Source organism: Centroberyx gerrardi, chromosome 4 (genome assembly GCF_048128805.1).
Source record: "Centroberyx gerrardi isolate f3 chromosome 4, fCenGer3.hap1.cur.20231027, whole genome shotgun sequence".
Classification (NCBI taxonomy): domain Eukaryota; kingdom Metazoa; phylum Chordata; class Actinopteri; order Beryciformes; family Berycidae; genus Centroberyx; species Centroberyx gerrardi.
Genome location: NC_136000.1, coordinates 20,639,206 through 20,666,600, shown reverse-complemented (window position 1 = coordinate 20,666,600; position 27,395 = coordinate 20,639,206). Strand labels below are relative to the sequence as shown.

Below are 27,395 nucleotides of genomic sequence, written 5' to 3'. Positions count from 1 at the left end.
TATAATATCATGCTACTGTCATGCTACTGTTTAATCTGTCGAGGCTTTTATCCTTTTACAGCATAGCCTGCAGAGTAACTTTCTTGAATGATGTCTCTAGAAATATCACTTGATGTGATGACATATTGAGTGACAGACACTTCCAACCCCTCTGTCATCATATTATCCATTTCAATAACAACGCAAAATATCTACAAGCTTCCATCAGTTCTGAAATACGTCGCCAGACTCAACAGTTATGGCCTGCTTCAACTCATCGAAACTCGACGCTCATCAACATGGTTACCGATGTCAGTTTCATCATGAGATGGTTTACGTCTGTGGTGTTTTTGGATAAACTCTGTGGCCGTCAGTCATCTTTCAAACCTGCTCTCTCTGAGACAGAAAAGACAGAAAATGTTCGGAGACACAATCAGCATAATGGATGTCTCTACAGATGTTTCTGCTGACTGTTGCTATGTTCACATGTGTTAAAGCTTTTTTGTTTCTATGGCGTTTTGGAGTTGACTGTCAATGTTTTTTTTTTTTTTTACACTGTACACACTATGTTGGTACATCCTCTGCATATGAGTCAGTAGATATCTCAACAATATGCTCTGTTTATAATAGCGATAATGAAAACAGACGCAGATGCATAGATTGTCACTTTTTTTTCTGTTGTACCTCCATCTGGAGTTTTTGATGAGTAGTAGTAATTCACATGCCCAAATCTGCACATTCTGTATGCATGTTCTCTACATCAGACAATTTGGGAGCTGTATAGTTCTTACAATGCCAGTCTCTACGCCTAGACACTTTCTATTTATATGTATGGCCCTTTGTAGACCCATTCATGTTTTTGCACATCATGTATATATTCTGTAATCTTCATATATTGTTTTCTTCATATTGTCATATTACTCTCATTTGTTGTATACTGCATATATAAGGGCATATATGGGTATTTTTGGATGGGTATTATTTCATACTCCAGATATTTCACCCTCTTTCTTTTTCTTTGAGTTCTGCTGCTGCTACTGCTGCCATTTTGCATACCCTCTTAATGCTGTAATCAATACTTTTTTCACACTCTCATCCATACATTCCTACTTTACATGTTCTAGTGTGGAATTGTCAATTGAGTAAATTTACATTTGACCTACTCTTTTTCTTTGCTATATCCTTTCGCTATTTACTGCTGCAGTCCAATTCAAACGGTCCAACGTCCCCACGGGGATCATTAAAGTTTCATCTTACCATCCTATCCTATCGCCCGTTGTTTTTTTTTTCTGTTCTGGGATACAGGCCCACAGTGCATCTCAAACATCAGCTGGTGAAATGAGTCACTTATTTCAGTGGGGAAAGGCTAGTCTGATGGCTCACAGGGATCAGCAATGTCCCTGATCTCATCCACTCCACTGTCCTTAGTGGCTAAATCATCCTCAGCTCATGCCCCTGCTCCTCGCCAGTCGTCTGCCCCTGTGTCTTACGTCAAACTGCGTAGCTGAGAAGGACCCCACATAATATACAGTATTTTCATACAGGCTTGCTTGTAGCTATGATTGGTAAGACAGATTGGTTTAAATTTTGTGGTAAATTTCAAAATATAATTCTTTTGGTATGTAGTATTTGGTATTTTGCACCATGATGTGTTACATACACTGCCTTCCCCAGCTTGAGTCAGTGTGGAGGAGTGAAGTGTCTCACTCCTGACTCACTGACCTGAAATGCCTCTTGACGACCACAGTGTTTTGGCGATAGCACCGTAGGAAAAGCCTGTCCTATGTGCAGTTGCGTGTTTTTCTACATCCATGACCGTCTCATGTGTGTGACTCAGTGGCGTACCTGCTGTGGTCAGGCAGTGCTCCTCGTCACTGTTGTCCTGGCAGTTGTCCTGGCCGTTACACAGGAAGCTGCGGTCCACACAGCGGCCATTTCGACACTTGAAGCGAGCCTCTGAGCACACCAACGGGTTACCTGCTGAGGTGCAGTCAGAGCAGAGGTCAGAGGGCACAGGTTAGAGGTAATGGGGTTTGCAGTGAGAGGTTTACAGGTCAAAGTTACCTGGGAAACGAGCACCTGTGTGAGTGACTTTCCCCAAAGATCTGGACAAGACATTTTGCTTTAAGCACAGACACCAACTTCAGTGCATAAGCGAATGTTTAGGAAGCGAATAAAACTAACATTCTATAGTGGCAGTTTGCACAATTTGTTAGAAGTTTGTTTTGTATAATTTTAGGGTCCCATCCCAACTGTAACACTTTGATACAACCCAATTTAAGAGAAAAACATGGGTATTACATTTTCAGAGGGATTTTCAGAGAAGCAATGAAAAATTAAATACAGTACATCACTGTGCGAGTTAGCAGAGCATTTGATCTGGGGATTCTGATAAAAATCAAACTGAAACTCAACAGAGGGAAAAACATCAAAAAATCCTGCCGAACACTACCATTTCTCTTTTAGCACACGTTCTGGTTCGCCTTTGTTCTAGCTTCTGCAAAATGAGGGAGAATTATCTTGTGAGAAGATCCAGACAATTACACAGCGGTGACGCAGTATGTGCTGGGAGCACGGAGCAAAGCTCCATTTAAATGCCGAGATTAGATTTGTGAGCATGGGGCCCTGCAGGCTAGGAACACCGCCTCTGACGATGGAGAGTGATTGGCTTGTTGCAAGTTGCCCCACTGCAATACAAAGACCAGGACGGGGGGGTGGGGTGGGGGGGGTGTCATGTGAGGACAATCACAATCCCCGACAATACACACACCTGGATCCCAGTGTCCCACATGTTCTTCTGTTCAGTAGAAAACAGGCTATAACTTATGTGTCTGCCGTTGTGTAGACGCTTCAAGCAATAAAAAAGCATAGCTAGACCCCACCCGTCTGCTGTAGGACCATTTGCTGCTGTATCGATCGTTACAATTAGGGGACAGTATCTCACGGAATACAGTATGACTTCTGGTGACGATGGATTGAGTCAGATAGTTATTATGGGATTTGGTTGCCGTGGGAGACTCACTGCAGTTCTCCTCGTCACTCCCGTCAGGACAGTCGCTGAAGCCATTACAGCGGAAGCGTCCGATGATGCAGTGGATGCCATTAGCGCAGGCGAAGAATGTGGGAGCACACTTCGACTTGACCTTAGCTGCGGAGACAAGAGAGAGAGAGATGGAGGGAGGGGAAAGCGGAGGAAAAGAGCACAACAATGGATTAGTCTATGGGCGATGGGGAGATGATGCAGCAATTTTCAGTGTGCTTTATGATAGAATGAGCCTTGGCCGTGACAGGGGAGGGAGGGATCTATCAGTGCGGCCAGCTAACTAAAGCTCTAAAAGTCTGAGTTCGCTAAAAGTTTCTTCTTCTTTTGAAGGTAACTGTACAACAGACACAACCATAAGCCTTAAGGCCCTGACACACCAAACCGACGGTCGGCCGTCGGCCAATGTCGGGCCGTCGGTAAGCGTCGGTGTCCCTAGTTTTTGCGGTGTGTCCCGCACCATCGGCACTAGTCGGACCCTGTCGGCGTCTTTTCGGCCGATTGAGCATGTTGAATCGGCGTCGGAGCCCGTCGGTGAGAGAGATCACTCTGATTGATAGTTCGTTGTTTTGCCTCTGGATGATTGGACTGATAAATTCCTTCAACATGTGGAACTGAACAGGAAAGAGCCGAGCGAAATTTTTAAAATCGGAGGTTTCATTTATCTCCAGCTCTCGACACAGGTTCGGGAAAGCCCCTTGAGCCTGTTGCTGGAGTAACGTTATTCATGATTTCACCCATCTAGTGCGGTTTCTCCTTATTTTTCGCCTCCGCCTCTTCCTTTCTTCTTCCACAACCAAAAGACCAAGGGCTGACAACGGCAGTGCCATTTGCAACTTCTTATCAGACATAAGGTATGGAGAGTTATTTCCCCTCACGCAGGCGCAGAACGTACGTGCTAGTTGGCCGTCGGCTGTAGTCTTTGCGGTGTGTTCAAGTGCAACTTTTTGGACCAGACGCAGGCGACGTGAGGCGACGCAACAGTCGGCCTTCGTCGCCGCTGGTTCTTTGAAGTCGGTTTGGTGTGTCAGGGCCTTTAATATTAGCCTCAGTGAACCATTCAACTATTAACACCTATGTTAATAACGGATGAAACTCTTCTGTACAAGGTTCAAACAGTCAAACAGCTCCTGTGCTAAAGTCCAGTGAATTCATCAGTTAATTTAGTTCTGTAACGCTTATCTTCACTTTCTCCTAAGTATGACAAGCTATGGACAAGAACCCAAATAGGAAGCGGTTGTAGGGGAAGAAAACAAGTTAATGACAAAGACAAAGAGAGCAAGCGGTATGGAAGAGTGGTTGTATGGATCCTGCCATCGATCAGCCTAAGCAGGCCACAGGACTTATCTCCCGGGACAGGCCTGGGACTGACTGACGAGCCTGCACAACATCAATGCCCAGCGTCCTCCGTTTAGCACTAACCCCTAGTTTTAGCTCAAACACATTGATCTTCCCCGGCTGAGGGAGAAAAAAACAAGATAGCAGGTAGATGCAAGCAAAGACATCCGAGAAGAAAGGCCCTCGCTTAGTTGATTCCCTGCGAACTTGGAATGTCGAAGCCTGATTGCAACGAGGAAAGAAAATACAAGAGAATTTGCAGTGGGGCCAGTGCTGTTTACAGGTTGTAAAACATTGGTGTGAAATACGCTGTCGTCTCTCAGACCTCTCTGTTTCTCTACTTTAGCTTTCGTTCAACTGCTCATGGATTATTCGCTTGGGGTGCTTTGCATTATAATACAAAAGCTTAAACTTGTGTGGCATTGGCATTGTGCGAGAGCTGCCCCTCTGTCTAAATAGTGCTTATTGCAAGGAAAAGCTACCAATTACAGCTTAGGCATCGTTATGATACCAGTTAAATACACTAGGAGTTAACACCAGTGTGGGCATAGCATTGTAAATATTTTAAACCCAGTGTAACAACCAAAGGACGCAACAACCCACACACCCACACACAGGGAGGGGTTAGAGTGAGTGGGCACGCTAGACATCTCACAGCCAACCACCAAACAATCTTTCTGTGTTTTCCCCATACTGAATACAAAAGGGTGGAATTGGCCTGCCCATAGGTTGGCATTGTGCCGTCTCAAATGCCAGGGGCACGCATTTTTCCCCCTACAATATATTGTGGTGGGCTGATTTATGAGCTCTTTCAAGCTGCGGCGATTATGTGTAGCGAGGGGGGAGGGGAAGGCATACAGTAACAGCCGCCGAGGGTTTGAAGCGCCCGTCTCCAGGATGAAATGTAATCCGCTGAACGCAGGAGGAGCTGGACCAGCGCCTCGTCTGTGTGCGTACAGCCCGGGAAGCCTTTGTTTACCTGGACAGCAGAAGCTCTAACCGCCCCAAAGCCCATTTTGCATGGTATATCACATTCATTAGACTCCAGGGAGAGAAAGAGACATAGCTTTGAGCTGTAGCAAACACATCAAGGAAAAAGATACAAACGCACACCACTGCGGAGAACTAAATTGAAATTCGCCTCACCACAAAAACAGCAAGGTTTTCCAAAGTTTTTTCCCTTATTTATTTTACATTTCTTGCCCACTCTGTTTTTTTTTTTCTTCTACTTCTCGCTTCTTTTCTCTTGCGCTTGGGAAATAATGAAAACATGTTCCGGTCTTTTGGACACATATTGGGTTTCTTCTAGTGAAATACAACTTTCTCGCTCTCTGGTTGGACGTGGCTCTCGACTGAGCTTTTTATTTGCTTAGCAGGTTTGTCCAGAATGGGCCGTTAACTCTATCTCTCATTGCTTCCTCATCTGAATCCTCATTACGACCACTATACTGCTGACAGGACTCATCTGACCCCATGTTGGCGCTTCAGCAATAAGCTCAAAAATCTCATGAATGGAGGGATGAACACTGGCTGCAAGGATGGAGCTAATGTGCTTAGCTGCGTTTGGGGTTGCGCCGCCCTTCACAGCCCGAGCTTAGCAGTGTTTTCAGAACATGAAAACCAATCAAAATTAATTAGGAGCGAGCCAGTTTAGGGTGGAAAAGATGGGGAGCGAGAGACTTTAAAAACACAAACTTAGACCCCAGTTATTAAATTTCCCTTGTTAATCCTTCCGTGAAGGTGTCCTCTTTTTCTCTCACCTCCGGCACTTTTCCCGTCCAAATTTAAGTACTGTTGTTGATCCAAGTAATGTTGATTCATTTCCACTCCTCTGCCTTACACTTCAACCCCCCCCCCCTAAACACACACACACACACCCCCACCCCCAAATTTCATCCTCCTGTCACGCTCTCTGTCTCTCCGTTTGAACCTCTTTAGTTCCTCGCCAAATTTTCTTTCTCCTCTCTAAGCCTAAATAGAAGTTGTTTACAAAAAGCAGGCAGGGTGTTGAATGGCTTCCAAACTTAGTTCCAGTGTTCAGCTGAGCAGCGCAAATGAAAACGAATGAGGTAGCAGGCAAGCTGATTTCTTGAGGTAAGACTATCACCGGCAGAAAAACATGGCTGGATCACACTGAAACACACTGCGGGAAGACACACACACACACACACACACACGCACATGCACACGCACACGCACACGCACACGCACACGCACACACACTGTTATTCTATCTCTAATACAACTACAGGCACACAAACAGGAACCCAAGCACACACACTATAGTTTTCAACCCCCCTAAAAACCATTCTTACTTGCAAATATGTTTCTCATATTCCAAGCAGGAAAAACATATTTTTCGGTTCAATTAAATCGCTTTTTTTTCCTTTTCACAGTCTGATATTTCAAGCATTTAAAATCAAGGCCAAGGACTGTGGCACCTTGGAATTTCTCGGGTTTGGATTAAACCCTTTGACAGCATAACATGGAGTTGAAATAGCACACTATTGTTTGTCTCTTGTTCCCTGTCTTTAACTCCCCAGTGGCTTCAGCGTTCGTGACAGGCTGAATCCAACAGCGCAACTCCTGTTGCAAATAGTATGCCTTGCTTTTCCCCCCATATCCACCTCTATGCCCTTCTCCTCACTTCTCCCCTTTTCTCCCTCTACCCAATTCCCCAGAGGAGAGAATAACTTGTTCAGCACAGGTAGGCTGAGTCGTGACGGGCATGCGTGAGCGAGACAGTGAGGAGAGACACATGCAGGAGAAGGACTAGAGAGAGGAAGAGACTAACAAGAAAGAAAACAAGGGAGAGAGAAAGAGAGAGAGAGAGAGCAGGAGAGAGGAGAGCGCAGACAGTTGAGGACTTGAAAGGATTCTCTGACCTTGCTGAGCATTTCTGAAGGAAGGAAATCAATAGGTAATGGAGTCAGGGTGAAAGCAAGAAGGGCAGAGGTAGTCGTGGGCCAGTCTGGAAGAGGGCCGGGGGATCAAACTAATCAATCTGGACATTTCACCGTCCGAGCCCGGTCCGCTACCGGTACAATACAATAACCTTCTGCGTGCGGGAAGAGGCACGGCCACATTACAGAGCTGCCTCCATTTCTGTGGCCAAACATTAATGGACCACTGGCATTCTGCAAGGCCAACAACCTTCACTCTAGAAAAGAGGGAGGAAGTGTGGTTCATAATGGGATCCACCAGGCAGGCACATGTGCAAAATATCAATTATGGAAACATCTTCTCCAACAATCTGGCTGCACCATGACTGCCTTTGTCGACAACTTCCGAGAGAGAGAGAGAGAGAGAGAGAGAAAGAGAGAGAGAGAGAGAGAGAGAGAAACGGGGACATATGCTGAAAAAGCAGCAAGCGATAGATCTTTCAGATAATAACCCTGCTGCAATATTCATCACAGAACGTAACGTGCCTCTTATATTGCCTTGTTTGAACTGGCTGCACCCAACGCTGCGTTGTAAAATGACAAGATAGCATTTCGTATTCCTTTGTAGATTTCAGAGCAATCACTTTGCCTAATTTGCGACCATCGATGGGAAGAGCCGTGGCATTCAATCATAGAGAACAGAGAAAACTAGAAAGAGGGAGAGGAAAAGAGATTGAGAAAGATAGGGGAAGAGACAAAATCAGAGACACAGAGAGACTCTGTGTGTGTAAGACCCTGATCAATATTTCATCCCTGTTTCTTGGTATTAATTACCCCAGCTCATTGATCAGTCAGCCATTAAGCATCTGGGATGTACCAGACTCTCAGTCCCATTAAACCTTCTTTCGGTTTTCCTCGGCTGGTCTTCCCCACTGCTAATGCTCCATGGTTTCTCCATTTCCTCTCCTCTCCTCCCCTCAGCTGCCCTCTCCTCTGTGGTTCCGTAAATAGCTTTTCTCTGAGCTGGGCTGAAACAACAGACTTAAACCAAGACACGCTCCTTTCTAAGCCCCCGAAACTCCCACAATCCCACCTGTTTTTTCTTCCGTGACACAGCGTCCTCCTAAATGTAACCCCCCCACCCCACCCCACCCCACACCCACACACACGCACTGACACACACACACACACACAAACAGACACAGACACAAACACGCTCTCACGGCAAAGCACACCCACGCAGAATAAAGTAGAGCAGAACAGAGCAGGGCAGGAGAGAACAGAAGAAGAAGAAAAAAAAGAAAACATATCTGTCAGCAGTATATGCCTCTTTCTGTTTGTGTCAGTGCATTGGTCACTGTTCTTATCACATACACACACACTCCTAATCTCAGCCACCCCTCTCTGCCCCCATGGTGGGTGTGGTGAAGGAGCGCGGGTGTTTGAGTCTCGATATCTAAATCATAACCAATCTGTCCCAGGAGTTCGCTAGCAATTTCCACCCTGCTGTGTAGGAGAACTTTGTTGTTGATATGCGATTTGCAACTCTTTTGAACTCAGCACCTCATGGGTATATTGGGGAGGTCAGCACACACAAAAAAAAGCAGCATTGAACTTGCTCCAGGCTTTTGCTATGTTATGATTGCAGTAAGCAATAACAATAATATTACAGTAATCCAATCAGCTGCATTTATTTCGTCCCTACATGCTGTGGGGAGCTAACAGAATCAATAGACAGTATATTAGGGTAATGAAAACTTCAATGAATATGTACCTCATTGTGATTATATAACAAGAGGCATCTAAACAAAGTGACACACAAATATCAGCCCCCCGTGTGAGCCTGCGAGCCCCACCCACTCTGTCTGTCCTTCCTGCCTTCCTGTGTCCTTCTCTCCTTGAATAAAGAGAGAGAGAGAGAGAGAGGGAGAGAGAGAGAGTGGGGGGGGGGGGGGGGGGTCACAGGGGAGAACAGTGAAGGCTTGAGCAGATCATGGCCAAACACTAATTTTCAATTCTAGCTGAGGCCCGTGTGCTGTGGGTAGGTCCGACGTGTGGCATTTTAACATCAATAAGTCCTGACCACATAACGTTTGAGGCATTAGTATGAATACCGTAATTAAATGAGACCTTCGGCGAGAAGATTGGCAGCCTGTAATGGACTCTACACTGCGCTGCACTGTTACGCGGTGTGCCACCGGGTCACATTTCACACGAAACCCGCTGGATTCTTTTACAAAGGAACACTTTACACAAAGGAATATTGCTTGACCACACAAAACGGGAACTGTTTTACTCTCCAAATAATATCCGACTTTATTCCAGTTCCACTATTGTAACTGGATAGTTTCAACTTCACGTTAGTTAACCTGGTCGGAATGCATGCTGTGATCAATGCTGTGATCAAGGGCTGTTATTGGCTATTATCCTTCTTCTTGCTCTTCAAATCAAACACAAATGGAGAGATGCAAAGAGGGGGTGCAAGTAGCAACATCCAGTTTGTGACAGGAAGCAACAGGGTTTATGGGAAATGTGGTCTTACTTTTGAGAAACACAAAATGTCTAGTACCTTAAGTCAGTTAATCAGAGAGAGAGAGAGAGAAAGACAGAGAGAGAGAGAGAGAGAGAGAGAGAGAGAGAGGAGAAGGAGGAAGAATGAAGGACAATTACAATCTCAGTTCATATAGAAATCAAACAGGTAGAGGGATATTAAAGACATCACAAGTCAGTTGTTAACATGCATACAGCTTCATTTTGAGTGTGGCTGATCTGCTCTGATCTTCTCTGTTCTGTTAGAGCCACTGGCCCTGCTGTCAGACCTCCTATTTTAAGGCCGAGTAAAAGTTGAACTTGCACACAGAAGTTTCTAAGCCTAGGATTCTGAATACATGGAATCGTCCGTACAGAGAGGCCATGACCTTAGCCTCCAGGACAGCTAGTTCAGTCCTTTCTTTCCTCTCTCTCTCTCTCTCTCTCTCCCAACCACATTTCTGCCCCCCTTCTGTGATTCCCCTCCTTTTCTTTTCCACAACATGTCGGCTCACCCTCCTCCGGCCTTTCTGTGCATCTCTCCTCTCCTCATGCCTCCTGCCCAGACAAGGGCAAAGAGGCTAATCCTGGCTCTGAGGCCCAGTAAGCTCAGTCAGCTCTCCTCCTCCTCCTCCTCTCCTCTGTCTGTATCCGTGTCTTCTAACACTCTCCCAGGCCGTCGTCATGGACACCAGGGAGCAGGGTGGCGACTTTTGACCTCTTCGTGTGAGGAATTAGTCAGCAGCCTGTCTCTGAATCATTCCTTGAAGACCCCTCAGGCATGCCAGCATAAAACACACACACATACAAGCACACACACACAAACATGCACAGAGCAGATACTGTATATAACTCACTACAGATATGTTTTCATCTGAGATCCACTTGAATTCATGCGGAGCAAAGCAGAGGTTACACTCCATAAAAAGTTGAACTCGATAAAAACAATCTGTAGGGGGTCCTGGCCTGACGCGGCAGGACAGTAATACAATAAGCTACATCTTAAATGCAATAAGACTCGGCCTGTAGATATTACCTCGCTCCTCTCTGCCCAGACTGCTATTTAAGAGCCAGCAAAAGTATTTACATGACTCAAGTTGACCCTTGTGCTAGAGGGGAGGCAGAAAACAAACAAACGGAGAGGAGCAGCGGGGCTCGGGAGGCAGGGAGAAGCCTGTCTTTTCTAGGTGAATAAACACTCCCTGACCGTCGGAGAGACATACCCCGGCCCATCGGGCGGAACGGCCTGGGACGCAGCTACAATAAATACATAAATAAATAAATAAATAAAACACAGAGGGAAGCAAATGCAGACCAGGTTTGTGTGACTCTCCCTTCTGAACTTCTTCACCCGCTGTTGCCATTGGAGTGGAATATAGCCAGGTCAACGAGAGCAGGGTGAGGAGAAGAAGCAGAGAGGCAGAAGCACTGTTAGTAAAAGAATGGAAAGTCCACCAGAATCTCACTGTAGGTTCATGAGTGGGTGGGTTCGTGAGCACATGTGTTTGTGTGTTGGTGTATGAGTCTGCCAGCAAAAGAACACAGATCTTTTTGGGTGTACAAATGAGCAGTTTTTAAGTCCAAATTGGCTTGTTCTCAGTCCATTTCCCCTTTGGCTACACGGTTTCCAAAAACAAAATTCTCATTAATGAGACACTAGGGAGATGTCACTGAATATGACCTTTACCTCAGGCTCTGCATGAGTACTCCTTGGATCAGAGACACCCACATCAGCACAATCTGCTGGCTAAATAGCCTGGCCTTAAAGGAGGAGATGCACTAACTACAGCTGTCTTCTGGCGGAAATGTACACGGCAAAAATAGCCACTGGTCCTGGAGCAAAAGATGTGCCAGATAAACTGATGTGTTCACACATACATATACATTTACACGCATGCACGCACACACACACACGCACGCACACACACACCCTTCTTTATGCCTAACAGAAGCAGAAACAGAAACGGGGGGCGTTGGCTAAAGTGTAAAAGCAATAACGATTTACCCTCATCTCTAGCCACTGAAAAATGGACAAAATAATGAAAATGCTCCAAAATGGTGGACCAGTGGTTCGTAATGGTCCACCCCAATGGACGGACAGAAAAATAGGTTGCTGGCATACAACCTCTTGACAGAAGCCACCGGCTCATATTACAGATGGGAGGAAATTTAATATCCTGTGGTGGTCAACAACGGTCTGCCTCCATGGTAATGATCGTGACTGCAAAAGATGGTGAGCATACGGCACCAGATACCATGTGTCAGTCCCCACTTAGTTATATAAAGGTAAAGAAAGTCAGTGTAATGGCAATATTTCACGACTATGAAGTGATTAGACTGTGTGCTGAGGAGATTACATTCAAAGGCTATTCATGTGGCTCAATGACACCGGGGGACTACATCTGAGTCAACACTTTCAGTCTGTCAATTTAGCAAATCTACCGTCCTACTCAGCTAAAGAAACTGTATGACTACAAAGTGGAACAAGTTTTGAGTGGGGGGTTAATTATGATTCTACTTGCAGAGAATCCAGTGTTGCAGCCTTAAAGTTTGCAGACATCGTGTTCTCCTAAGATAATAGACATCCAGACAGAGCTGTTGCTCCAGCCACCATAATGAGCCTCCCTCCCTCCTTTCCCTCGCCTTCCTTACACTCCCTCCGTCTGTCTGTCCGTCCCTGCAGAGGCCCTAATAGAGCAGGGAGTTTGTCTGGGGATTTTATGAAGTATATCGAGTGACACCTAGCCATCTATTTGAGGATAATAAGGCCCACTTATGCCACAGCGGAGAATGTAGATGACAACAAACAAAGATAGTCCTCTGACAACCAGAGAGGCGGGCTGAGTGCGATGCTTTATGATAACTCGCCTTTATCTTTAGCAGTATAGCATACTGTGTCAGCAACAGAGCAAAAAAAAAAAATCCACTTTATAGCTGAATCTAGTTGAGGTGCACCTGATTGAGCTTGCAAGAAATGGGAGCATCAGTTGCATGAAGGATAAATTAGGCATACCTTGTGTTTATTTTCTGCTGCTTTCCAGTAATGCAAAATGCATCTGAATACGATTTTTTCCATGTCTGACAGGTGATCACAGTGTAGGGTTGGTGAAGTGATTAAGGGGCAGAGAACCTATCAAGAAAACATACCTCCATCTAACTAGTTTACTAGGGAATAGATTTTCTGTAGCTAAGGGGGATTTCAGTATTAAAAGTCCAAAGGCAGAGTGAAGAAAATAGGGTGGGGTAGTCTTTAAAAAAGTTGGGGAAAAACTAAATTGAAATGACCAAAGTGGTACGAACTAAGAAGACTGACAACTGAAAAGTTTGGCTATAGGGCTGTGTGTGTATGTGTGTGTGTGTGTGTGTGTGTGTGCTTGTGCTTGTGCGAGTTCTGGCGTGGGACCATGGGACATGGTCTCCTGTTTGCAAACTTTGTCAAGAGTGTCTGCTGACTCCCTGAGCTGCCAACAAGAGAGAGCAGTGAGAAAACCGACTGCTGGGGCAGAAGGAGGAAGAGGAGTAGAAGGAGGAAGAGGAGGGTAAGTGACAAGCCATATGTGATTCATGCCGGAGGCGTGCAAAAGTCTCCGGAACAGTGGGTGGGGCGGGGTGAGGGGGGAGGTTGGGTGGTGGGGGCATGGAGAGAAGTGGCGAGTTTGAGGAAGGGAGGAAGGGGCAGAGAACTTGGCAGGGAACAACAACACCAGCAGGAGTGATATGTTTTTTAATTGAAAACAAGTCTCTGTAAAGCAAACTACAAGCCAAAAGCCAAAATTCATCAGATGAGATAGAGAGGGAAGACACAGAGGTGAAAAGGGGAAAGAGAGAGAGAGGGGAGAGAGAGAGAGAGAGAGAGAGAGAGAGAGAGAGAGAGAGAGAGATGAATATGCCAAAGGGGGGGGGTTCCCATTCAGTATGGCAAGGCCTCAAAGTCAATCTTCATCAGCATTCCCATCTTTATGTGGAGTTCAGGCTGAGAGGGAGGGGGAGGGGAGGAGGAGCAGCAGACCAAAAAGATCAAAGCAAACTAACAGTGAGGATCAAAACTGAAATATTACTGTAGCCTTACAGTAGAATTATGCATGCGCTACTATTCCTGCACACAGAAGTAATCGGCCTTTCCTTTGATGGTATTAAGTTTTGCCCTGGTGCTAAACTGGGGCCGAGGGTCTGGCAGAGAGGAGGAGGGGTGCGGGCGGTGGGGGAGAGGGGAGTGAGGATTGGGAAGGGCGGCTCATTTCGGTTGGCAGAGATTTTAGTTTAAATAGCCCTCATGGCTCTATGGATAGGAAAGGGCGGAGAACTAGAACTTCACTGTTGGATAGGAAGAGAGGTTTCAGGAGTTGAGAAGACATGACGTGACTCTAAATAGGCTAGCTGGCTTAGTTGCCTAAAGGCAGAGCTAAGGGCTAGAAAAGGGTTTGATAATGGAGTCTAAACTGGACTTACGACAGCCTTTCTCGTCGCTCTTGTCAAAGCAGTCGGGCAATCCGTCACACTGCCACCCGCCTGGGACACACTTCCCATCTCCACACATGAAGTTTCCCGGGATGTTACACTCCGTGGTGAAGTTATTCCCCGGGAGCAGCTGGCTCTCTGATTGGTAAACAGATTGACAGATTGACAGAGAGAGAGAGAGAGAAAGAGAGAGAGAGAGAGAGAGAGAGAAGAAGACAGACGACACACAATTACAATCTCAGTCAATATATAAAAATCAAACAGGCAGAGGGATATTGCATTCAAGCGACAGTCATCACCACAGTCAAAATGGAAGGCCATTATTATCTCCACGTTCTAAAGATAGAAAATATTAAAGGTAGTGGCTATACTTAAAAAGCCATATCAATCCAGGGGCAAATAAGCAGAGAACAACCTCATGAATACAAATGCAGAGGGGGTCACTCAGTGATAACAGTACTGTGGTGGGCAATATTAAAACAGGGCTGATAAGGATACAAACACCAAAGAACACACACATACACATACTTATGCCATGGACACATAGACGCACACATACACACACACAGGCCAGAAATAAACACCTCCAGTGGAATGCATTTCTAGTTGACGCAGTGTAGCCGTGGCATAATGGGCTGGAATGTGAGACTTGGCCTTTTGGCTGAGGTTTGACACTATGCGGCGAGCAGCTTAGCTCATAAACAAAGCTATAGGGCTGTAATGAGGAGTCTTGGACGGACCGCAGAACGCTTTCATGCTGCTCTGCTGAGGCTGGACTCAGCTGGTGGGGCAGTTCGCTCCATTTGAGAGCAGCATTACGAGCTGCACCTGCTGCCAAGAGGTCTGGACCTTTATGCCCTAAGTGATGGTGTGGACGGGTTTGAGTCCCACTATAGCCGTCCTCCGCTTAAATCACTAGAATTGTGAAGGACAACGATGCGAGAGGGAGCAGTGGAACTTTTAAGGTGCATGTAGCATTTTTAACATCGATATATCATTGTGAAATTAATTGTGATATCTTGGTAAAGTTACCGGAAACAAATAAGACCATGGCTGGAAAATTGTTAGCCCCTGTCTCGACACCAGCAGTATTATTAATGGTAGTGTTTCTCAAAACAAAAAAGAAATTCCCATAAACTCTGCTGTGTCTTGTCGCAAAGAGGTGGTTTGCTACCTGCCCCCCCCCGGTGTAGCTCCGCATGTGTTTGTAGCCTTTCTGAAGAGGATAAATGTGTTGGAAGTGATTTTTTCCCCGGGGTGTTTCACTCGTTCCCCATCTACCATTATGAGAAACTGTGAAAGCTTTAGCTCTGTTTGTGCTGGAAGAACAGCGGCTCTTTTTCTGTTCTGTGCCATAAAGCGATCTCCCTTAGTGCCGTAAAGTAATTCAGCAGATTTCCATCACCCTAATGCCTCAAAAGTAATGTGGATTTATTGATGTTAAAATGCTACACACAGCACTTTCAGGGTGTAAACATTTTCATTGGCAAATGGGATGTTGTGTAGAGATTAGAGGGCCCCATTGTATTGCTGTTTAAAGTGAACACATTGATCTTGTTGGTCCAACAGGAGACCCAATATTTCAAAACAACATCAGATTAATTAACTCACTTGGTGGTGCAAAAGAAATGAGTTTGTTTCCTCTCTTGCATCATTACATAGAACGTGTAATCAACACTCAATAAGGCAATTTTCATCACGAGGGCCTCCATTGTACTCAACGCACACAATCAGAAGGCTCTGACCTTTGAACATTTCTGAATTCATAACCAGAGCTCACGGGTCCCGCCCATTTATTTGACATTCACTTAGATCTAGCCAATCCCCAGACTCCATCTCAGTAACTGACACATACTTATAAATCATCTGCTCTTACATCATCCTTCTCCTGCTGCCCTTTCACCGCGGCATGTTCTGGAAACCATCTCGATCCTCTTGTAAATGAGAAAGTACGGCCCTTCCGATCCTCTGCGGGGATGATGCAAACCCCTCTTTTGTCTCTTGCAATAAAGAATGCAGGGAGTGAGGGATAAAGAGAAAAGACCCTGGTAATTTAAGAGTACTGGGTAGCATTCCAATTATCATTTCTCCCATTGGTGGGAGGACTCGCCTAAAGCAACTGTGGGGATATGTTGATGAATACAGACATGCATATACTGCACACACTTGCTATACAGGCACTCAAACACACAGGCTCACAAAACACACATAAATGTGGACCGCTCACAAAGACAAGAAAATGAAAAGAAAAGAAAAAATCTCAGGAAACATATCTATTCAGACTAAGTGTAGTGTCGGAGAGAGCCATGTGAAAAGACTTCAAAGAGCTGGGCTGAGCTTGAGAGGCACTAGGTTAATTGAGGAGTTGCTTTGAAAGCATGAGAAAGAGAGAGAGAGAGAGAGAGAGAGAGAGAGAGAAAGAGAGAGAGAGGGACTATATAAGTGTCGTGTTTGTGTGTGTTTGTGTTTGAGAGAAAGAGAGAGGGCGAGAGAGAGCGAGAAGGAGAGAAGGTTGAAAGACAGCTTACATCTCATCCCATGGGCCTGTAACATTGCCAACAGCAAACCTCAGCAGCAGTTCTCACATTCAGGCTCTGTGTATATGTGTGGGTGTGCATCTGAGTCCCTTCTTTTTTTTGGCAAGCTCAACACACCTCGTTCCTGTGCCCTTGCCATCCCATCGATACAGTATTGAGAGAGAATGCTTACAGTGCTTTTACAACCAACAGGCCCACCTCATTACCACAGCTCTGTCACTGCGGCTACACAGCTCATTACGGACCCTTTTATTAGCATGTTAACAGAATAATATCTCACTGCAGTTCTGTCTGGTTACTCTGACGCTCCCAAGGTGACCTGAAGAAAACTCTAACGGACTTGGCAATGTATCTGTCCGCGCACACGGTGACTCACTCGCTCATCCCCTATGCTTTTACTATTATGTCGCGGATAGCTCAAGGCCTTATCCATTTATGCGCAGCTGCACACCGCTGCGTACCCCTGTGGTGACACAGTGTGTTAGCCATCGTGGGTGTGTGTGTGTGTGTGTGTGTGTGTGTGTGTGAATTGGTGAAGATAAGGCAGGAATGACGGTGGACGCCTGTGTATCTCGCCGGGGGGAGTGGAGGCCAATTACTCAGGGTAAATATTGACTACACTATCCTTGCCTCCGCACACCCATCCTCTGCCTCCCAGCCTCCACCATCCCTGTGTCCACTAAGGCCCTATTTAGACTGTTAAATCATACAGCGCAGAATCTATCGAGCGTCAGCTGGATACTTTTTTTAATTAGCACTTCCATTTTCTGTTTGTGCTACTTCTGACAACTTTCGCTGGTTCACCCTGGGTGAAACTCTCCCCTCTCCGTCTTCCATCTGTGCTACTGATGCTGGTATATATTGAGTTCACCTCTCTTAGTTAAATTATAATTTGAAATAAAAATGAACTCAGAGCATATACCTAAGTCTGATTTCCCAGCGGTTTTGAATAATATTGAAATGAAATTTGGCATTATTTTGCAATATTTTCTAAGGGCAAAGTCATCCCCAATTCAACGCTTCCTTCTCTCATTTTGAACCATGAGTAATATGCAATATGTTGGAATTGCAGGTGGGGTGGAGCTTGTCTTCACAGGTTCAGTGAAAGTATCACGCTGTTTCTATGGAGCCTCAGCGCAAGTGTTGGACAGAACACATGGGTGCTACTGGACCCCTAACCTCTCCCATATTTACACCAATGCTAACCTAACATATTAAACCAATGTTAAACCTCTAGGGATGCCACAGGCAAGAATTTTTTTTTTTTTAAATCAAAATCAGCCCATGTGCAAAACAACCATGAATTATCATGTTGGGGGTCATTAGTGGAATCATACTGGGGATCGTTCTAGGCCTGGAAGTCTACAATGAGGATTTTTTTTTCTATTACATTTTTTTTCAAAAGGTGATCACTGTAATTTTTGCATGATATTCCACAGGAATTGGAATAATCTGGTGAATACTATCCAAACTCTCCTAAAGGCTTGATAATAACTGAATATGTCTGACCACATGTTGACCCACTGGAAACAAACAAATCAATGCACAAATGGCAACCTCATGCATAATGATGCTAGAAAATGTGAGTGGGCCTAAACACATCAGTGCACCCTGAGCATGAATATGCAAAGACAGGCAACCTATGGTTAAGCCACCCAAATCTGTCTTCCAGTTTTTGAGAATATTTTCATAACAAATGTGAGCATGCCGCCCCTACAGTGGACAGCTCATTTGCTCGTCATATTACTCTCAGCAGAACCTATTGAAAAATCAATAAACCTCACAGCATGTAGATGTTAAATCCCCTGCCACACCCCTCTAGGTAAGCCTCGACCTCGGGTTGCATAATTGGAAGCACTGCAGCAACTGTTGCTACGATACTCAACAGGGAGACAGAAGAAAGCAAGGCGGTGTAGTGGGAAGACGAGAACCAAAAGGGTGCAGTGGATGGTCAAGGCCACAGCGTATAGAGAGAACAAGAAAAGACCATAAGCTACAGCTCTCTGTGGGAAAAGGGAAAGAGGAAAAAAGGGAGAGAAAGATGAATAAAGTGGAAGAGATGGGAGAGAAGACAGGGCCAGGATATGACTAAATGAGGGGCTGCATGGAGCAAGTATGGACAGAGAAGGTAGAGGGGCAATAAAAAAGAAATAGAGAGATATGGCAGTAACATCATTTTCTGCCCTTAGATTCCCAGTAACAGCAGCCCTAAGCAAGTTCTATTCCCTGCGCTCTGAGCATGAAAGGTCAGCGATATAAATCTATATCTGAGATGACTATTGGCTCTGCTGTTACTGCTTTGACCCCATCATCTTGAGGAGGCTTAGAAATCTGACCTGCATTGATTAGCCCTGGGTGAAAGGTTGAGCCATGGATTGAAATGGCAACAGAAAATTGATTGGGCTGTCTTCCAATGCTTTGTAACCTACGGGAGAAGTGAAAGTAGCGGTGAGACTATATGGGAGAAGCATCACAATAAAATGTGTAGAGGGGAGTGGTTGAGCTCTCCATCGAAGGGGAATGTTTTTGTACTGACAAATAATTTTCTGTTCTCATCAACAATCCCTCAACAGTCCCTCGTGGTCCTCAATAATACCCCATGCTGTGTAAATCTGTCTCCATTGATTTATGTGAAATTCTGTTTGAAAGCAAAGTTACATTTCAGCCTGCTAATTCCGACAGAAAAACGGACGGCAAGGTCTGGTGGTGTTGGAGAAAATGGAAAATAAGGGAGGAGTGGATCAATATGGCCCAGCTCTGAATAAAACCCAGCCTTTTTCATGTCCAGGGATAGAAACTTATTTCCCAATTACACACCGCTCTTAATGGGCAGCCTGCATCAGGAGGTTCTGAGGCGCAGCGGGCGGCTGAGGTAATTTGGCCGTCTCTTTCATTGTGTGTGTGTGTGTGTGAGAGAGAGAGAGAGCTTCCCAGAGAGGGGAAAAGATTCTCATTCCTGTTCCTCGGACTCATTGAAGCGTCCAGTATAAATAAGCACAAGTGTAAAGGCCTTCATCAATTAAAGACACCCTACAGACAGACACACAGAAGCAGGGCAGCAGCAGCATAAAGCAAGCGAGTCCTTAATGGGGAGAAATACAGAGAGAGCGGTCATGCATGGAGACTGACAGCAAACCCCCGAATGCTATAATACTGGATCTGATTCCTTATGTGGAAAAGCTTTAGAAGTCTTAGCCCAGGGGCTGGACAGGGAATTCAAAGGTATTGCTCATTTATGAGGTGCCTTTTGGCCTGTGCCCCTTTCAACCATTTTATTTTTGTGTGTTTGGTTGTGTGTGCTTATGTGTGTGCATGTGTGTGTTTGTTCTTTAGGACTGAGGCATAAATAGACAACTTCATATTCGATGGATAGTGGAGGGGAATACTTAAGTAGTAGTAATAATAATAATAATAATGATAATAATAATCAACATGAACAAAAGAGGACCGTGGCAAAAACAAAAGCATATGGGTGGGAGAAAGTAACTGAGAGTAATGACAATGTGCTACTGTGTTTGAGCAATTCAGTAGACCATATTATATGATTATAGTGGTTTTAATCAGGCAATCAGTAATGTGTAATGGATTACATTTTGTGCCAAGTTCAATTTCCCATATAGATACAAATCAAAGGGCATTCTGGGAAAGGAAGAGCTTTGGAAAATAAAGAGTGGAGAATGAGCAGATGAAAAAAGCATGAAACTAGGGGAAGTAAATCAATAACTTGTGATACTGTTTGAGTTTATGAAGAAAGTGGGTATGCTTTAACGAGAAACTTCCCACAGCTGAATTCCTCTAGCATAGATTTTACACTTCTCACATTGTCTTACACATTCTGGATAATCAATTAGTACAGAAAAACAATGGTAGGGAAAAAAAGAGCATGCACATTTAGGACAATAGTCACCAGCGGGCAAAATGATAGGTATGATATAAATATCTGTGTGTTTGAGCGTCTCCTCTGGTACAGGTGGCTTCTGGCCCCATCTCACAACAATACTTCCCTCCCCATTCAATATTTCTCAAGAATAATTAATTGTACAGTCATCTGGCCTCATCTAATCTGGGTCCACACATTAATAAACAGAACCAACATGACATATTTAATACGTTGATTTTCTACAATTTACTGAGATATATAAAAAGCTCAAATAAATTTCTATCAATAGCCAGAGTATGACTGCTCACCGCATCGTTCTTATTAGTTCTTTATCAGTTCTTTATCAGTTGAAATTATTGTGCAGTGGAATCTAGAATAAAGTCAACGATCATTTTTATACCCCCTGACTTTTAGATAATTGCTTAGATAAATAATAATTGCTTTTATCATGTATGCACAATATTTTTGGACTCACATTCGCTTGTTTAATGCCATGTTGCAGATGTTTACTTTGCCGTGTGACTGTGATATTTGATATGTAGGCCGTGTTTGTTACTGTAGCTTTTTAATGCGCAGCACACTCCAAAAATAACATTTCAAGGGAAAAATAGTCAGTAAAGTTCAGGAGGAACAGAAAGATCTGGCAAGCGAGCACGGGAAGACGGCAGCGGACTGAAAGGAGAAGGATGCGTGTGAGGACGGAGAAGATGGAAAGGCAGGAGATGTTGATGTGAGTCAGTCTTCCTCCGACAGCCTCGGCTGCTCCCGGAGCCGAGGAGCGCGGATGTGAGAGGCCGGGGCAGGAAACGTCCTCCCTGCTGCACATTCTCCTGACATCCACATCACAGCAGATTCCCCGCACTCAACTTACCCCCTCCTTAATAATCCCTGCACTCTTTTCTCCCTCTGCAAGTGACGTCTAATTGAAATTTAGGGATATGAGCTTTGACAACTTGGATGACTCTATACTTCCTTGCTTTTTCAAAAAAACAAAAAAAGACAGAAACCATCTTCATGCAATCACACCCCTAACACATCTGCTTGAGATCAATCTGTTACCTGCAATATACAAACTTCAACTATATCTCACTTCCCCATCTCAGCTGCTGTTTGCAAATCCCTCATTGCCCTTCTCTCCCCCAAGGTATTATATTGCTTTTATAAGGATGGGCACAGCTCCAGTCCACAAGGTACCAACTCTCCTCAATGTGCTGTGTCAGTGCCAAATATAAAGACTTTTCTAGTATTGACTAACACCTTCTTTTGCAGTCTCTACCATAGTTGTCTCAAGTCTTAAAAAATCCTTTTTAACGGCCATCATTCCCTTCATGTTTTAAGTGAATTTAATGGATTAAATTAATTACAGATCATATGGATTCACATGGTCAGTGTATTTCAATGGTCTTAAAGGATACACTGACTTTTTTGGGAGTTTGGCCCATTGGCTACCTTATCCAATATATGACAAGAGGATTGGTACCAAATCATCTCTGTGTCTTTGGTAGATCTGTCTGGTGCGCATGCTAATGGTTTAGCATACGGCATGTTAAGTAATCGGTGGTGATTAGCATTATCTTAAAAGTGAGACAATGAGAACTTAGTAGCAGCTCTAAGGCTGGATGGTTAGTTAATTTTAATGACACGCGTCTAAACCTGCCAGGCTAATTTAGGGGACTGGTGAAATAGACATAAAATTCAACAAAGATTGGGCACTTTCAATGGATCTTGCTTGCCGCTAGACTTAGAGAATCACTCGTTCTGTTTACACAGGAAGAGAGCGAAGTTAGTCAGATAGGTAACACTTTTGCACTGTTGATTCGTAATGGACTTCACTAATGATGAAGACTGAGATTTTGTTTCAGACGTTATGAATCTACAGGGCATAGAATACAAAAACAACACCGACTTTGGATTACTAAAAGGTTTGTCTTCATACTTTGGATAATGCTAATCGCTATATGATTACTGTATGCTAAAGCATGGACAGAGCTATCTACCAGAGACACAGAGATGATTTTGGTACCAAACCAAAGGTGACAATGGGCCAAACTCCCAAAAGCTTGGTGTAGTCCTTTAACACATTTTGTATGTTCTACTATCTTAAAGCATATTCATGCTCAGTCTCAGTCTAAACTATTGTCTCTCTGCTATATAATCAACTGAATACACTATGCCACGCTCTCTCTAGTCAGTAGACGGAGAAGAAGAATGAACTCAGGAAAAGAACAAAAAGGTACACAAAGATGTAGACTGGCCAGATCACATCTCGAGGCAGTAAGTTAGAGTAAACTCCTCAAGGAAAGAAACAGAACACAAGACTCTTCTTCTGACGTACAAAATAAACTCCCATGCAGCATCTTGCTATAATTCATTTTTTATTGTGATCAAAATTTCATCTTTAACGGTGGCGAGGTAGGAGAGGAGAGCAGACATACTGTATACGCTCAGATGTTGCATATGAATGAGATCGAAAGGCTGGCATGATTTATTTTTGGATGCAATAAAATCAGCCGTAACACAGATGAATGTGACTTCCATGTCAACTGAAGAGATTCGGTTTGTGTGGTTTGGCAAAACATTAATGTATTACCCCAAAAGAAAAAAAAAATATTACTGTAGTTCTATTGCAATTACCCCAAAAAATGGCATTCATTGTTTAGGTGTTTGTTCTTCTTTAATTCTTTCCTGAAAACTTTCCAGTGTGTCGTCAAAATGATTTGGCGACACACTGGAGCAGAGGGTAATCACTCTCCAGGATTGCCCCATTTATAGAGATACTATTTTAACTTTTCTGCATCAGATTCATTGTCTTGGACACACATCAAACACTTTATTGTTCTGAATCAACGTGCCTGAATAAAATTAAGTTTTCAACCCCCCTATAGCTTACAGCATTATCAGGGGCATTGAGGGATAACAATGTGATTTCAGAGAGCATTACTCAGAAAACAAACAGCTTCTCTCTGCTTCATACCCCCTCCTAAGTAATCCTAACACACACACCCACACACACACACAGTTAAGCGGGCTGCACCACATGGGTTTTGCCTCACAAAAGCTTGTTTGCTGACAGTACAGCATGGGGGTCGTCTGGAGCTTGCAATGTCTTCCTTGCTTTCTGTCATTTGTGCATAGAAATGCATACAAAACATATACAATTTGAATATAAACTTTAGTGCAGCCGTTACTTTCCACTTTTAGCTTTAGCTGGCATGGCTTTTTTTTTGCCAGAAGCTATGCAATCAATGCCCACTTCTTTCCATACTTGGTGAGACAGTGACTTCTTGAACTCCCAGCATTAAGTGCTTTCCGGCAGTGGCAAGGTTTAGAGGAAAAAGCCTTGATAAAGATATAAATAAAGTATAAAGTGTCCGTTAACAGTGAGTTTATTTCTGGTTTCAGTATAAAATCGAAGCTTTTTCTGCCAGGATCTGGCCGCCCAGAGACTAGCAGGCAGTTAGAAGGGAGGGGCGCTGACAAACCCTCTTAAAAGCTTTAGCCTTGTTTAGGAGGCTGCATTATTGATAGTGCATCTGTGGCCCGACATAGCACAAGAGGGAGTGGGAGTGAGAGAGTGAGAGAGAGAGAGAGAGAAAGAGAGAGAGAATACCAGCTTGTATTCTCTATCTGACCCTGATAGAAGAGACAAGGTAATGGCAGAAAGAGAAACCAGGACTCTACACAAAGACCACGATGCAGAAATACAAAGATACAAAGACAATACCGCAAAGTCACGTTAAAAATGGCAAAGCTAATCGAAGCACAATTGAATTGTCTTACAGTACAGAGTAATTTGAACTCGAGCTTGAGATAATAACATTAAGAGCGGATGGAAGAATGATTTGCAATATGTAATATCAACTCCATCTATCTTTTTAGGTTTAATGTTTATTAGATCTTAAGGCTTCTGTTGAATTACACTAGATACTTCACTGATAACAGATAACAGTTGTGCTTAGACTGGTAGAGTTTCACACACACACACACACACACACACACACACACACACACACACACACACACACACACACACACACATACATACACAAACAGGGAGAGGTCGCAGCTTGAATATGAGTAAAATGAGTTTGTGAGTGGAAGGTTTTTGGTTCAAGTACCCAAACTGGCTGTGAAAATGTGGGTGTGGGAAGTGGATGAATGTGTCTCTCCCCGGCAAGTGGAGCTGTGGAGAAGAGGTGTGTAGTGGCCAACAGTACAATGTGTTTGTAAGTAACTCTCCCTGACTCCTGCAACTGATTCCCCTAAGCCATTTGTGTTCAACAAGACTGTGTTCTTAGGCATCTTGCCTGGATAAATAAGCATTAACACAGACACACAGATGCACATGTTGCACACAAACACACACAGCTCTTTATCAACATAAGCGCAACACTGATTGTTTCATTAGCCCCTGCCTTACTATTATGCATTCGTTTAGCAGCTTCCCCTTTATTAAATAGGCCTTGCAAAGGCTGCCTTTGGATCTTGCCGAACAATGACTGGCCAAATTAGCACGGCTTGGGTAAACAAGCCCCCATTAATCACACACTGCTCTTCCATTAATCTGAGATCATAGATCACACTGGGCCTATAATCCCATCGCATCAGTTTATTTTGGCTGTTTATGAGCACATCTGTGATTAAATTAAAGTGGAGATCAGAACATAAGATGCATAACATTTCAAACTCAATAATGTGGGCAAACAATCTGGCACTGTAATATTAAGGCGGAAAAAGTACATCCCCACACGCCGGCAGTGGATAGCACTTTCAGAAAAGTTGTTTTGTTGCAGTTTTCTCTTAAACACTTGGCTTGGGTTTCGGTGAAGCAATTGTCCGTCTAATCCTCTGAGAGATGACAGTGGCATTTTCAACAGCATCCCAGCCTATTAACATCACCTTGGGATTACCTTCACAGAAAGGAGTTGATGGAGGTGGCGGGGGGGCGAGAGGCGCAGGATGAGGAGGAGAACGATGACTAAAATGAGATTTAAACGTTAGCACTGGGAGCAATCGACTCACAACTCAAATTCAGACCGAGAAGTACACATTTCTTGACACACAGAGATGCAAAAAATAGACTAACATACAGAAGCACGGTATGACCACAGACACACACACACACGATGCCAGCCAGACAAATGACCTCTTTATGGGTTTATATTCCTCATCAGTCCCAAGGAGGAAGCCTCTCCTGTCAAACACATCTATCCCATTAATTCTGATTCCCCACCTTGGCCCGTCACCGACACAAAACTAAATGTCAACACTTCCCTGCGTCTCCTTCATCACCGGGTCGTCTGCCCCAGAACGCACCGGTAAACAGCACGCAACCCTTCAACCACCGCACCGCCACGAGACCCCTTAGTGAGCGCCTTGGCATTTCGGAAGTGCCAGCCACATAGTGAGAAATGATGAACGTGGCGGCGCAGTGGGAAGCTGCCAGTGACCTTATACGACACCTGTGTCCATGTATGAACAAGCAAAAATTATAGATTAATCCCTGCTGCAAAAAAACACAATGTCTGTAGTTGCACACAATGTGCTGAAGCTTTCTAATGCAGGTAAATGAGACGTTATAATGCCAGACACATCCTACCACCATGTGGGTTGAAAGTAAATTTACCTTCATAAAAACAATGCTTAAGCGATGGAAACTGAACTATTACTTCTCCTTAGCACACGCAGGCTCATTATGCACCGTGGAGAAGATGTACTGTAGCAGAGTATGATGAGAGGAGTGAGGAGGAGGAGGAAGAGAAATTGCACTCTTTTACTTAAAAAGTGCCTGGGGAGAGAGAGAGAGAGCGAGAAATTGAGGGAAGTGGAGAGCAGACAACAAAAAAAAAAAAGGCTCCAGCTCTCTTTGTCTGTCTTCTTGTCTGTGTATTAGTGGGTAATGAGCTCCTAATTGTGCAGCCGGGGCATGGAGTCATTGCAGGGGTTGAAAAGCAGCGGGAATGAACTATAGCTATCTGCCAAAAACACCAGGGCAAAGACAGAGATAGAGAAAGAGAAAGAGAGAGCACAAGGTGAGCGGAAGAAGAACTAAAGCGAGGTGAGATAGAGACACTACACTGAGGAGAGAAGGGGTAAAGGGGAAATGGAGGGGGTATTACAATGGAAATGTGTATTTCGACAGCATGCAGATGAGGGGAAGAGTGCCGGTGCTCCTTGTCTGTTCTCTCTGTCTCTTTCCCTACGTCTCTCTCCTCTCTCTATCTCTCTGCATAATATAATATCTACTCAACCGAATGGTAATGAGTCAAAATGGTAATAAGTCAAATGGAGGACCTTAGTTTAAAAGGTAGACTATGTTTGAATTGTTCTTAACATAGCAGCTGATGTTGTAACTAAAGGTCATTCCAATAAGATTCCAGTCTATGTTCTGTCTGTAAAAGACCAACTAAGACAAAGAAGCGACCTGACAGGCAGGGACATGAACCGTAATGAGAAAGGTCATGAGACTACTAGGTGACCAATTTTTTCTCACCGGTAATTACAGTCAGGGCATTGAGTTCGCAACATGGGAATATCTCACTTCCTGCCTCTCTGTCTGTCTCTCCCTCTCACTTTCTGTTCAGCTCTCCCGTCAGACAGGTGTGGGTGTTATTTGGATGTGTGGGAGGTGTTAATTTGGTTGCATTTTGTGTGTGTTTGCTTGTGTGTGTGTGCACTAGCCCTAGCATCTGTGCTCACATTTGTGTGCAGTGGAACACATCTCGACATGATCGGAGGGTTGACGGCTCCCC

General features: G+C 44.3%; 1 protein-coding gene across 1 annotated transcript in view; it reads right to left on the bottom strand.

Moving 5' to 3' along the window:
- The window catches only part of ldlrad3 (low density lipoprotein receptor class A domain containing 3), a 69,084-nt gene that overhangs the window by 31,597 nt on the left and 10,092 nt on the right, over positions 1–27,395 (bottom strand). Inside the window, exons 2-4 of the mRNA XM_071895125.2 lie at positions 14,218–14,364; positions 3,002–3,127; positions 1,825–1,959 (exon numbers count right to left, since the gene is read on the bottom strand). Of these exons, the coding sequence (XP_071751226.1) occupies positions 1,825–1,959; positions 3,002–3,127; positions 14,218–14,364 (408 nt within the window). The remainder of the gene's footprint in view (positions 1–1,824; positions 1,960–3,001; positions 3,128–14,217; positions 14,365–27,395) is intronic.